Source organism: Pseudopodoces humilis, chromosome 1 (genome assembly GCF_049639895.1).
Source record: "Pseudopodoces humilis isolate 2021_Gansu_Grassland_sample_001 chromosome 1, ASM4963989v1, whole genome shotgun sequence".
Taxonomy (NCBI): domain Eukaryota; kingdom Metazoa; phylum Chordata; class Aves; order Passeriformes; family Paridae; genus Pseudopodoces; species Pseudopodoces humilis.
Window position 1 is genome coordinate 135,673,295 of NC_142200.1, and position 12,591 is coordinate 135,685,885.

The 12,591-nt window shown below is 39.4% G+C and overlaps 1 protein-coding gene across 1 annotated transcript; it reads right to left on the bottom strand.

The window, feature by feature from the left end:
* Positions 1-1,047: 1,047 nt before the first annotated feature.
* LOC148185233 (uncharacterized) lies at positions 1,048-9,254 on the bottom strand. The gene is made up of 3 exons (XM_088051168.1): positions 8,793-9,254; positions 7,445-7,511; positions 1,048-2,567 (listed from the first exon to the last, which is right to left on the bottom strand). The coding sequence occupies exons 1-3, from the start codon at positions 9,252-9,254 to the stop codon at positions 1,048-1,050; spliced, it is 2,049 nt and encodes a 682-aa protein (XP_087907294.1).
* Between the last annotated feature and the right edge of the window lie 3,337 nt (positions 9,255-12,591).

Genomic DNA, 12,591 nt, shown 5'->3' on the forward strand with positions numbered 1-12,591 from the left:
AAAGGAGAAAATGGGAGAAAACAGTCTACATAGTTTAGAAAAAGAATAGTTTGATGGAAGAGTTGAAAGAAGATAAAAATTAGTCAATGAATACATTTCCTTGAATTGACTGATTTGACCAAAAAAAAAAAAAAAAGCCTTTTTAATGTAAATACCTGTTCAGTAAAATTGTTCAGAAAAAAAAAAGACTTGTAAATAATGGGAACTATTGATCAGAAAAATATTTTACTGTTTAAAAGAAATAGAATAAAAATTTGCTTAATTTTCAGAAGTCTAATTTTCAATACATTCTTTCAGTACTTGCTTCTTTTTGCCTATATACTCTTTCTTGTTAGAATAGACCCCCTTCCTTCTCATTCTGTAACTTTTCACTGGCAAAACTAAAAACAGAGAAAAGCCTTCTTAAATTATTAAATGCAGAATACTTTTGAATGACATTAGAGCCGTCATTAGTTCCACTGTTTTTGTTGTAAAAACAATATTCTATTTTTGACCCAGTCCCTTTCCACAATATTAAGAATGTATACTCCAGTGTTGCCACATTATCACCTATTTGAGGCATGTTCTCTCCCTTTATGGAAAGCACAACATTTTGTATGATGTAGACAAATTAGCCTCAAAGTACATTTAGTTTTTTTATTAGCCTGTTGCATGAAAAAAATGAAAGCATATGACAGGAAATGAAAGGTTTAAATTATTTGGCTGTGCTGCTTTCAGTTACAGTACTAAACGCCATCTACCCTCAGTTGCAATTTTTTGTGGTCCAGAAATAATCAATTTTAAGAGGCTGCTTTATTAAAAATAAGGGAGTTTGACGTTCCCCTGTCTGAAGATGGTAGCAGAATTAAAATCTTGACTGAAAGCTCTTGCTTTCTTTAAATAGTGATCATTCAGTTAAGATTATATTTAAATATTCCTAAAATTGAAAGCATTCTGTGGGATTATCTGCTCAAGTCAACACAGTATAGTGTCAAATATGTATAGAATCAGAGTAGACTCCAAATAAAATTGAAATCCCAATTCCATGCTAACTTCACTGCACAGAAATTAAGATGAAATCCATAAAATAGATATACTGGTTCCATGTTCATGAGTGATCTGATTGATCCTTCCACGCACACAGTCAAGAGAAACTGATACCAATGTTCCATTATGTACTTCAAAAGATGCACGGAGGGACACGCTGGTCCATATGCTTCCCTCTGGCATCTGACCTCCAATCTGCTGAGCAACTGCAGTGGGCTGCATGTGATCCATGGTCAGCTGATTGAGAGTCACTTTGAGCACATTGCAGGAATGGATTAGCTTTAAGTTAAATGCAATGCTGGCAACTCCCTTTTCAGTAAAAATAAAATACTTCTGAGCAAGCTGTCCAGAAGAAACCAGTTGTATCTGTTTCTCATTGGAAGAGATCTGTGTGAAATCCAGTAGTTTGTTCCTCACAGCTCCAGTAGGCAGAGCTGTAACAGAAACTGTGGCTGATATGGCACTAGAAACTGCTGAAGGGATCCAGATGAGGCTAAACATACTAATTCCAGAACTATCTCCAAAATAGCGAACATTACACTGTGCAGGAGAAAGTATCTCAAAGCTAACCAGATCTCCAGCACCAACCTTTGTGGCCCCAGAAGCAGATATTGATGTGTCTCTGTAATTTACTCCAGATTTAAATACATTCATTAATTCTCTGTTGGTACCATTCCTATTGATGTAAGAAATTAAGGAGAAGCCCTCCCGGACACACGTATGACCCATGGAATACAATGCTTGATGAAACACAAATTTGACAACACCAGTTTCAGTGAACTTTATAGCTCTGCCATCATGAGATAAACTTAGCATATAAGGGTCAGAAACAGAAATTATTTTAAAGGTAGGTCGATAGTTGGTCTGGTAATGCATCGCTGTTGACATCTGCGCACTGAGTGCCACGGCACCTGTGTCGTGGGACAACCAAAACAAACTGAGTGGAGTATTAAGATCATAAATATTTAAGTCTTTGCTTTGATTGCAGAATTGATTAGGGCTCCTCAAATACACAGAAAGAGTTTGGCTGGGCTCCACTTCAGCAGCACTACTTAAACTAGTGCTCTGGAAATACTTTCCTTCTGGCTGCTCAATCCGAACACCGCTCAGTTCATAGTCTTCCTCACTGCCATTGAGCTTTAAGGAAAGTTGCAAAAAGTTCCTGCAGTTGTGCTTTACTGCAAAATTTAAGTCAGTCCACAACAGACCATGTTGCCTGAATACCAGGCTGCTCTCTTCAGTGGACAGGATATCACAGGGAAGCTTTCCCTTGATCTTCAAGCTCAAGCCAGAGTAGACCTGAGAGATGCCAGACTTTACGGAGGGCAGAACAATGTTTGCAGCCCAAGACTCTGAGAGCTTGTTTTCACTGGCTGCTGAACAAACTGTGTCACTGACAGCAGAACAAGGCATGGCCACCATTCCATCTTCACACTTTAAACACGCTTGGCATTCCTGCATTTCCTTATTAAAGAAATGTTCCTCTCCACACATTCCCAAAGCTGCATCTTTCTCAGCAATTCCAAGGCATCGGAAACCACCTGTTCACAGGAAATGGACTATTTTTATTGTCATACCTTTAAAATACTAAAAATAAGAACTCTACAGTTCCACATACCAAGTATCTTTGATATATATATCTAATCATAAGGGAGAAAACAGAAGATATTTATGATGTCAGATCACTTTATGCTATTAGAGGAACCTTGATAGATTACAGAGGAACTATTAGGCATAACTCACCTTGTCCAAACCAAGTACAATGGTTTGGAGTGAAAAAGAAGCTACATAGGGACAATTCTAAACACAACCTGTATCATATCATATAGAATGATATTGCCCAAAAGACAGTCTCTTCCTTCTCTGACCTAAAAGGCACAGTGACTGGTGCACCAAGGAGCTCCTTTCAACTAATGGAGAGTTCCCCTACACAGGGAGAAATGTGTGCTACCTGCCCAGCCATGCTATGGGCTAGCCCTGCTGTTGCTGTTATTGCTAAAGCAGTGATTTGCAACCCAAGGAACAAGGACCCCTGGCCTTCATTCTGTATACAGTTTTTAAAAAACCTGCAAGAGACAAATAGGAAAATCGAAACTTTAAACAGCAGGCTTAAAATAATTATGCAGCAGCCCACACATTTAAAAAGTGGAAAACCACTGCCCTAAGACACAGGACACCAGTGGTTGTGATCAAGCTAAAGTAAAACACTGCTGCAAACAGTGAGGAGAATATACATGTGCTGTTTGAAATTACTTTGTTTGACACAAAGCAATTTTGTGCTGTTAAATGGTACACCATAACCTCAGTGGATCAAAGAATGCACACCAAAAACACAGGTTTTAAAAACAGTCTGTAATTTTTTGTGGCAATTTTCCAAGAGCACCACCAGCTACCAGTGCTTCCACCTGGAGCAACCAGAACCCAAAACCTTTGTACATGGAGATTCCGGGATCTGAATCAACACACAAGATCTGAGGCATCCTAAAGAATAACCACCTGCAGCTTGTGCCTCAAAACTTAATCACTAATGCACTCATTTATGCTTTTTTACCACCATGATCAAAACTCAGTAACCATCTTTCTAACAGATCTTAAATATCTTTTAGTATCTACGATCCTATAGATCTAGATCCCATGTCATACACTTGCATTATCCTTTAGGTGGAAACTTCCTGTACCTGGGCTGGGATTTGCTCTAAGACTGGGATTAGCAGCATTTGCAAGGATCCCAACAATGGATTCTCCACTGCTAACCCAGGGTGGTGCTGGCTATGCCAACTACTGATGTAGACAGAAAAGCTCACCACACTTGCTGCAAACTGCAAGTACACAAACCTGGCCCACAGGGGAGGTCAGAATGTTGGCAAGAATTCATTTCTGATACTACATTATTCAGCAGAAAACAGCAGACACTGTGTTAATTCATACAGGCTTCATATATTCACCCTCATATCACTTTGTCTATTTCCTCCTCATTCACTTAAGTGATGATTCTCCACTAACATAGATATGTAGGACTGCACAATCTATGATGTGAGAATATTCCTTCTAAGATCAGGTACCATTTTATCAAAAGAGTTCACCGCAGAACAGTAAGATTTTTTTCACCTGAAAAAATGTCAAGAGAAACTTAACACTTTGTTCCACTCTGAAAGTGTCTTGTTTTTTTATGAGAAACAAAAGCCAAATAAATAAGATTACATTTTTCAACTAAAAGCATTCTAGAGGGAGTATAGAAAAAAGTCCCAGACAATCTTTCCCTTTTAAATCAGTTTTAACCGCTATGTATTTCTTAACCACTTCTACTTCTTGTATCAGTAGCTCCACCATCAGTGAGAAATCCTGGATGAATTGATACTAAGTATACACATTCAGCTGGTCCACAAGGCACGTAAAATTTTCAGTAGTGCCTAGGAACACTTTTTATGCTATTTGTTTCTTTAAAATATTTTAGTGTATATTTAAGCATTAACAGATACCATGTTTCACAAATACTTGTGATGGCTATATGCACCAACTTGCTGTCAAGTCTTTTACTGGTTAGATCTGCAGCAGGTGTTCCCCTGTGTGTACTTCAAATAGGTGACTTCAAAGCAGCACACAGACTGCTTCTTGCTGCGGCCACAGTTGCAAGAGCAGCACCCTGCTCTCTGCCCAGAAGAGGTCAAGCAGCAAATGATAGCCAAACAGCAGAAAACCAGCACAGCAGCGTGCTGGGACTGCTTCCTGCTGCTCTTTGTCACTTAACAAACTCTGCCACCTCTTCCTGGCTCCTTGCTCTGAGCACTGCTGCACCTGGTTTCACAACCAGCAGTCCAGCTGTACTCAGCCTGGCTTTGTGAAATTGAATCTTTCTGCAGCACAGTCCCCAGCCCTTGCTGCTCACAGAGGCCAGGTAACTGAAAGGCAATTGCAGTAAGCTATGCATGTATTTTTCTGCTGCTACTACTCACAACTGCCTGATGCAAAGGTTACATTTGGGCAGATTAAGTATGGGAATCCTTCTCTTTTTAAAACCTCTATATCAAATTTGGGTCATCACATATCAATATGGTTCCTTACAAAGCAGGACTATCTGTCAAGGTTTTCATTCCCCTTCCCCCTGCATCCTACAGTAATCTCTGCAGTAAGTCCTCTTTATTTTGCATGGCATTCCAGGGAGAGTGTCTTTGGTTGATTGTACAAGGAAATGATGCACCAAACCCTATTTTCACTGATTACATACCCCTAATCAAATAAATCAACCATTCTCATCCCAAATAGAAGTGAGAAAAAGCAGCAGGGGAAGAAGGTATGATGTAGAGGAAAGTGGAAGTGTGAAGAAAGAGAGGCTCCTAGTCACATGATTCTTTACTGTTATTTGCTCTGTCTCCCCTCACAACGTACATTGAACATGAGTTGCTACAGATGCAACAACCTTTGCGTGCAGCTTGAGAAAGCACATTCAACAACATCTGGAACTCATATGTCACATCACATCCCCTTCTTCCCGTCTTTACCCAAAACAGACATTCAGTTTCAGCCTTTCTTTTGACACGTTAATCGCATTTGTATGAGATAATGAGCTACCATGAACAGACAGGCTGAAAGTAGCAGTTGTCTCTAACAAAAAACAATAGGAACACTTTCTCTTCCATGGCAGATTGGAACAACATTGACAGGACATCAATTCCTGTCCAGGTGATGGGTGATAACTTGCTTTCACACATCTCCACACCACCATTAAAACTGGGAGAAGAGGAAGAGAGGGGAGATTCCTTTCCTTCCAAATACATTGCTACTGCCTTTCTGTGGTCTGACACACCATCACTACCCATCTGCTTCTTGGCAGTGTTTTGCCCTCACTTACATTCCTCCAGCAGCTGTACAGACCCTTTCTTGTTCTGGTTCCCCTCCACAGAACCCAATGAATAAATTCATTACAGCCTTCCCCCTTCCAAGCTGCAGACTAGAGCAACACCAAATGACTATCACACTGGTGGCTCTCCTTTCCTAGGGCTAAGGCCTTGTGGGCTTCCATCCAGCAAAACACCAACGGGAGCAAACCCAATGTCTCAATAAAGACAAGACAAAGCCTTACACCTTTCCAATGCTTTGACTCAAATTCTGTGCTCTACACTGTCTTGTCTCCAACTGTCCACCTCTAAGACTCTCCAAAAGTCTTCCCTCTTCTTTCGTAAGACTAACGGTACCTCACGTGCAGCATTTACCACACAAGGCAACACTAAATGCCCTCTTCCTCAAGTCGTTTCCTGTAGTGTTTTTAGTAACACCATCCAAACCAACACAATCCCTGTCCAGAGGAAGGAAGGACAATATAGGAAAGCCCACACCCTCTTTTAATCCTCTCCTAGGGTCCCAAATTTTTCTCCACTAGTGACTCAGCAAAAAAGGCACAAAATCACTCACAATCAGCTGAAAACAGTTCTTACCCCTCAAAGAGGTCACCCTCTTCTAACAAGTCTAGAAGCCTAGAGAAGGAAAAACATAGAATCTAATGAAGCCCTTCCTGGGTTATTTGACTGTGAGACCTCAGGTACAGGTCACAACTGGTGAAATGCCCTGTTCGATCACAGAGTTCCTTTCAAAGTTTTTTGGATGACCAAAATATAAACATATAAACAATATAAATAAATATATATATAAAAATATATATATATATATAAAAAGAATATATATATATATAAATAAATATATATATATATATAAAAAGAAATATATATAAAATAGAAACAATATAAAGAAATTTAGTACCTGGATAAAATTTGCTCTGTATGTCTATTAATTTTGCTCTTTTTTGTCTGACTTCCATGAGAATGTAATGAAATAATGAAGTCTGCAGTGCAAAACACCAGACAGATTTGTTCTTAAAAGTCTGAAAAACTCCCCCAAAGTGTCCTCAAATGATGGAAACTGTTGATCTTTCCTCAGTATTTGACAATATTATTGCTAAGGAGAATAAGATTCATGGAGGGAGGTCTTATAAGAGTCTTCATTATATCAAATGAGGTATCCACCCCAGTACACAAGAAGGAAAATGACAAATATTTTTCTCAATTAGGAATAATATCTTTGATTTGGGCCCTATCTGCACCAGCATAAAAAAGAAGAAAGTCAGGTCATAAGAGAAAATCAAAATCAGTGCAAATAAAGCCCCACAAAAATAAGGCAAAAGGGACCATCCAATGCTTATAAAGGATATTAATGTCCTAAATAGCCACAAGAACTGCTATAAATGTACAGATCTGTGGTTTTTAACCCTTTTGATTCCAGCAACCTGTGCATATCACTACTCACTAACATAAGCCTGAGTCCTTATCTATTTCTCATAACAAGCCTGAGTCCTTATCTATTTCTTTGGCCTGTTCCTGGAGATCTAATTATCCTCATTCTTTATTTATCAGAGAATATAACTCACCTGGAGTATTGAGGCATTTTATCCTCTCACCACAAATGCTTGGAGATTCAATGCACTCATCTCTGTCCTGTAAATCACAAGAATCATATTGAAACAGTTTAAGGCAACTTAAATTTGAAACATTTCATTTCAGGCTCTGTGGCATCCATCTGTATGTAATAGGTTTATGTAGGGATGGAGAAGGGCTTGATCCCATAAGCATGTTAGAGCAGGACAACTTTGGTTTGGATTTGTTACCTCTCCTAACCAGGTATCCAAAAACACTGTGTGATGCCACAGAAGGAAGCAGTGTGCAAATTAACTGAACAGAGGGGTTGCACAAGCAACACTTGCTATGATGCACATCCCCAAGACTGGTGCATCAATCAATTGATCTTAAGGACATTGCAACAATCAAGACAGTGTCAGGAAAGGCTTTTAAGAACATTAAGTCTGGGAGGAAGCTGCTAACCAAAACACACATGACAAGTAAATTAGAAAGTAATATTCCCTCTCAACAAGCCCTCCTTTCACCCTGCAGCAGGAAAAGGGGAAAGAAAAACAGCCTACATTTGCCTTTATGTTCTAGCATTAAAGAAAATTGAGGCTAGCAGAGAAGGGAACTGGACAAACACATTCAGGTTCTCAGCATCTGATCCAGCTGGTCAGCTCATGTTAAGCTAAGAACTGGGGGCAACACTTAGTGAACAAGATATTGCTTTAAATATCAAGTAGTCTGTATATTTTAGGACTTCTTAATGACAGAAAGAAAACAAAGAACCATCTTATTTTGCTTGCATCCTAGTTTTGTGTTGGATAATAAAATGTACTTTATAATAAAATGTATTTAACAGAAGTATTCATGTTCTGTATTCATGAATTTGTGTTATGTCTAAGAAGGCATTAATTCTTACATTTCCTTTAACTGACTACTTCTGTTTCCAAACTTATAAATAAATGTCTGACTTATGCTTAATAAAGCTTTCCTGTGCTTTTCATAGATGTCTAGAAGCTCCTGTAGAGTGTAATGGACTTAAATAAACAAATTTAACATGAAAGTCTAAATGTTTTAAGATGTCTTCTCCTACCATGATGAGAAGAATCAAAGTCTTGCCAGCTGTCAGGTTTGGGAAAGCATCACACCCAGCAGGGAAAAACCAGTGACTCATTTAGAACACTAAATGCTAAAGAGAAACCCACAAAAAAAACTCCTGGCAGACTTTGAAGTTTCATAGACCCATTTGATAAAACACATGCTCCAAACTGGACTTTTCTAGCTCTCCAAGTAGTTATTTCCAGAATGTTGTCCCAATATGTCCAACACAATGCTTCATAAGCAATAACTGAAAGATACATAATTATGTTTCACCTGGCAAATCCGATCAGAGTTTGCAGAACACTCGGTCATTTGGAAAAAACCAGCAGGACACAATGTGCATTTTTCACATTGTGAAGGTGTCTTTTGGAAATTGCAAAATTCATCACTTTCACAAAGGCCACAGTCCAGCAAAGACTCCCCAACGTTAATCACTTTTGCATCCACTTCTACTTTGTGCACAGAGTATGACTTCTGGAGATGATTTCTGACCTGGTTCTGAAGTCCATGAAGATGACTTTCAAAATAATTTTGAATATCTTCTTGCAAACTCTGAAATGACATTTGTTTCACTGTATCAAAAAGCATGCCATACTGGACTTTGATCAGATCCATTTGCTCATACATTTTTCTTTGCTGTTCAAGAATCTCCCGTTGCTGGCTAACCAATACATGTTGCTGTTCAGCAAGTTTTTGCTGCAAATCAACAATGATCTGCTGTTGGCTTTTTAGCATTTCGGTGAATTTCTCATGGCCTTTTGAAAGGTGCAGTTGTAGTATTAGGGCATCTTCAGATGGAACTTCATTTTCTCCTGAAATACAAAATATCTATTATTGTCCAAGCTTGTTGTATTATCTCTTCAAAAACATTCCAATTTTAACAAATTAATGAAAAGTCTCATTAAATTCAAGTCATCATTATAAGGTCAGTTCCTTTGCTATCTTTGTAGCCGCTTCATGGAACCACAAGTTTTCCATTTCATAAGCAGCTTATGAAATCAGCATTTGCCCCTGCTTCAGGGTATAAATTAATCACCACATCAATAACAGATTAATCATTCCTATGTACATGTTCAAACACTGTAAAGAGCAAATGGCCAATTTTCACTGTAGAAGTGATAAAATGAAGTGATAAAACTTGCTGCAAATACTAAGCTATTAAGGCTGGTAAAAGTAAGGGTCAATTGCAGAGAGCTGCAAAAGGAGCCTATGATACTGAGCAGCAGCAATAAAATGACTAAAAAGAGGTTCAGAGGAGATAAAGGTGAATTGAGGTTCTCACTGAAAAAAAAATATTTCCAAGATTTTTTTAGATCAAATGTCATACTTCTAATTATTACCCCTTGGAAATTATCTTGAAGTAATACATTTAGATATAGATGTTGGGCTTCAGAGCCATGTAACCATCAGTTCAGTGTCCAACAGAGGTCAGAAAGGCAAAAAAAATCCTAGGATTAATTAGAAGAAGAACATAGAAGATAATATATCATTATGACATTACATTAATCAATACAGCATCTGAATACAGAATGCACTGCTGGTTCCCCATCTCAAAAAGGAGTATAGAAGAACTCACAAGTTCACAAAAAGGGCAGCAAGGGAAGTCTAACATATGATACTGCTGTAATATGAGAAAATAGGTAAGACTTTTCAGGATCAGGAAAAGAAAAAAAGAAACCAGACTGTGCTATATTATAGGTATCCTAAAGCAAATAAATATGGAAAGACTTTTCAGTCTTTCTTCCAATACAAGAATTAAAGGGCATTAAATGAAGGCAGCAGTTCCATACACTAAAACTTCAAAAATAAAATCAATTTGGGGCTTAAAGACAGACATTAATCAGATACAGGAATTCTAAGCAACAAATGGTTGGAGCTGGGAAAATGATCTAGTAAAATATCATGCCCTACTTTCTACAGTATCTGCTGCTGGACACTGCCAGAGAATCCTCAATCCATATAATCACTCATCTGCTCTTAAGCAGCACTAATTTTTATTCTTACAAGCACAGGATGTGAAGGATGACACAATGAACAAAGACCATATCCAGTTTTTGTTTACAGTTCCCAAAATATTTTACTTTTTGGGTAGTTTTACTCACAGCATAAGGCACATGTTAATTTTCATTTTTCAACATTAACTTAAATATTAAGGTAGCTGGCAATATACTGGATTTGAGAAAACAAAGACCAGGATAAGACAACAAAACCCAGTTTCTGTGCATTCCTTCTTTTGGGATGCCAGTCTTCCATCTGAAGTAAGGTGCACTCATGGTGCTGCTGAGAAATAGCTGGGACAACGGGCTCATCTGATGTGAAATGGGACTATGAGTCCGCACTCCAACATCTTCACCTGGCCAAAAGAAGTGGTGGTTCAGCTGCAGTTGGCAGGAGTCTTCCAGGCAGTAGGTGTGGTGCTGGTGATACTGGCTGAAAAGATGATGAAGAGGTTTGTGTAATGCCTGCAGATGGCCTGTGCTGGCTGTGACAGGAAGCTGGTGGAGAGTGACAGTCACCTGCCTCATGCACATGAACCTGCAAACATGGACACCATGCTGGGAATCGGCTTGAGCCCTTGGAATTGGCCTGTACCGTGGAGGGTTGGCATCAGGCATGGTCTTCAGCAAGCATCTGAGTAGACTGCACCTCATATGAATGGGGCTTTTAACAGGCTGAACGACATACTATTCTACTCACCAAAACACAGCTTTTTCTAGCAGGTTAACTAGGGCAGGGATATTTTAATTACTAAAGAATCACTGCAAATCTAATCAGGCACTGTCACAAAGCTGGCAGTCATAGGCTAGGATGCGCCACCAGATCTCCACCTGTGCATGGTGAATTAATGCAGGTAGAAAAATGGCCTCTGGGTCACCTAGGAAGTATATTCCATATCCCCTGCTGTCTGAGGAGAGGTCAAAGGCAAAGGAACATCCCATTCTGCTGGTATTAGTGATGTGCTGAAATGGTACCTTGACAGAAATGTTCCTCTAAAAGCAAAGACAGGAACAGTCACTGACCTGTCTCTTGAATCATCAAATAATTGCTTGTTTTGGAAGGGACCTTAAAGTTCCTCCAGTTCCAATGCCCCTGCCATGGGCAGGCACACCCTGCACTAGACCAGGTTGCTCAGGGCGCCATCTAACCTGGCCCTGAACACTTCCAAGAGTGGGGCATCCACAAATTCTCTGGACAACCTGTTCAGTGCCTCACCACCCTCACAGTAAAGAATTCCTTCTTAATATCTTATCTACACCTACTCTCTTTTAAGTTGGAAGCCATTTCCCCTTGTCATGGATATTACATCTGTTTGAGCTGCAGCTCTCCTCAGACAATTGTCAATGCACTTCCCCAGATTAGAGATCTTATTATCACATAATTTGTTCCGTTTGTTTCAGTAGACAAACCATGCTGGAATTGCTATACAAACCATTCTCATTTGCAAGATTTGACTGTAGTTGCCAATGGGGATTCCTCTGCAGTACTACAGGAAACCCACTGACCTGTGCTAAAAAGAAGGTCTCAGGGAAACAGAGAATGCTAGAGGTTGCAAGCAGAGCAGAATGCTGGATGCTTGCCTATACGCTGACTTGAAGGAAACCAAAGACAGTCAACATGCCTTATTTTTTGTTCCTGATGCCAAATATATGGAATTTCTGCTAGATGGTGATGAATTCAGCATGCTGCTCTTCCACTCCTAGGAGAGAAAGATGCCTTTTGAAGGTCTTGGTTGGGTCCTGTCTTTGGAATGGGCAAAACATGTATATATGTCCTCCGTCCAGTCTGGACAAAAGCATGTCTCCAACAAGACTCATTCACACCAACTGCAGCAGTGAGCTGATGGAAATAGCAGTGCAAGAAGAGAACTTCTGAGGGTGCAGTGGTCGTCATCTGAAAACTCACATAGAAGCTTGTGTGTTATCACAGGTTTGCTCGCTGTGTGTTCCCTGTCGACAGCGCCTTCCATGAGATTACATGGTTTAGTGGGCATAGTGAGCAGTACACTGCTCTCCCTCCAATATATAGGACACTTCTCCCTGCCACAGGAAGATGAATGCACCATTATCCATTA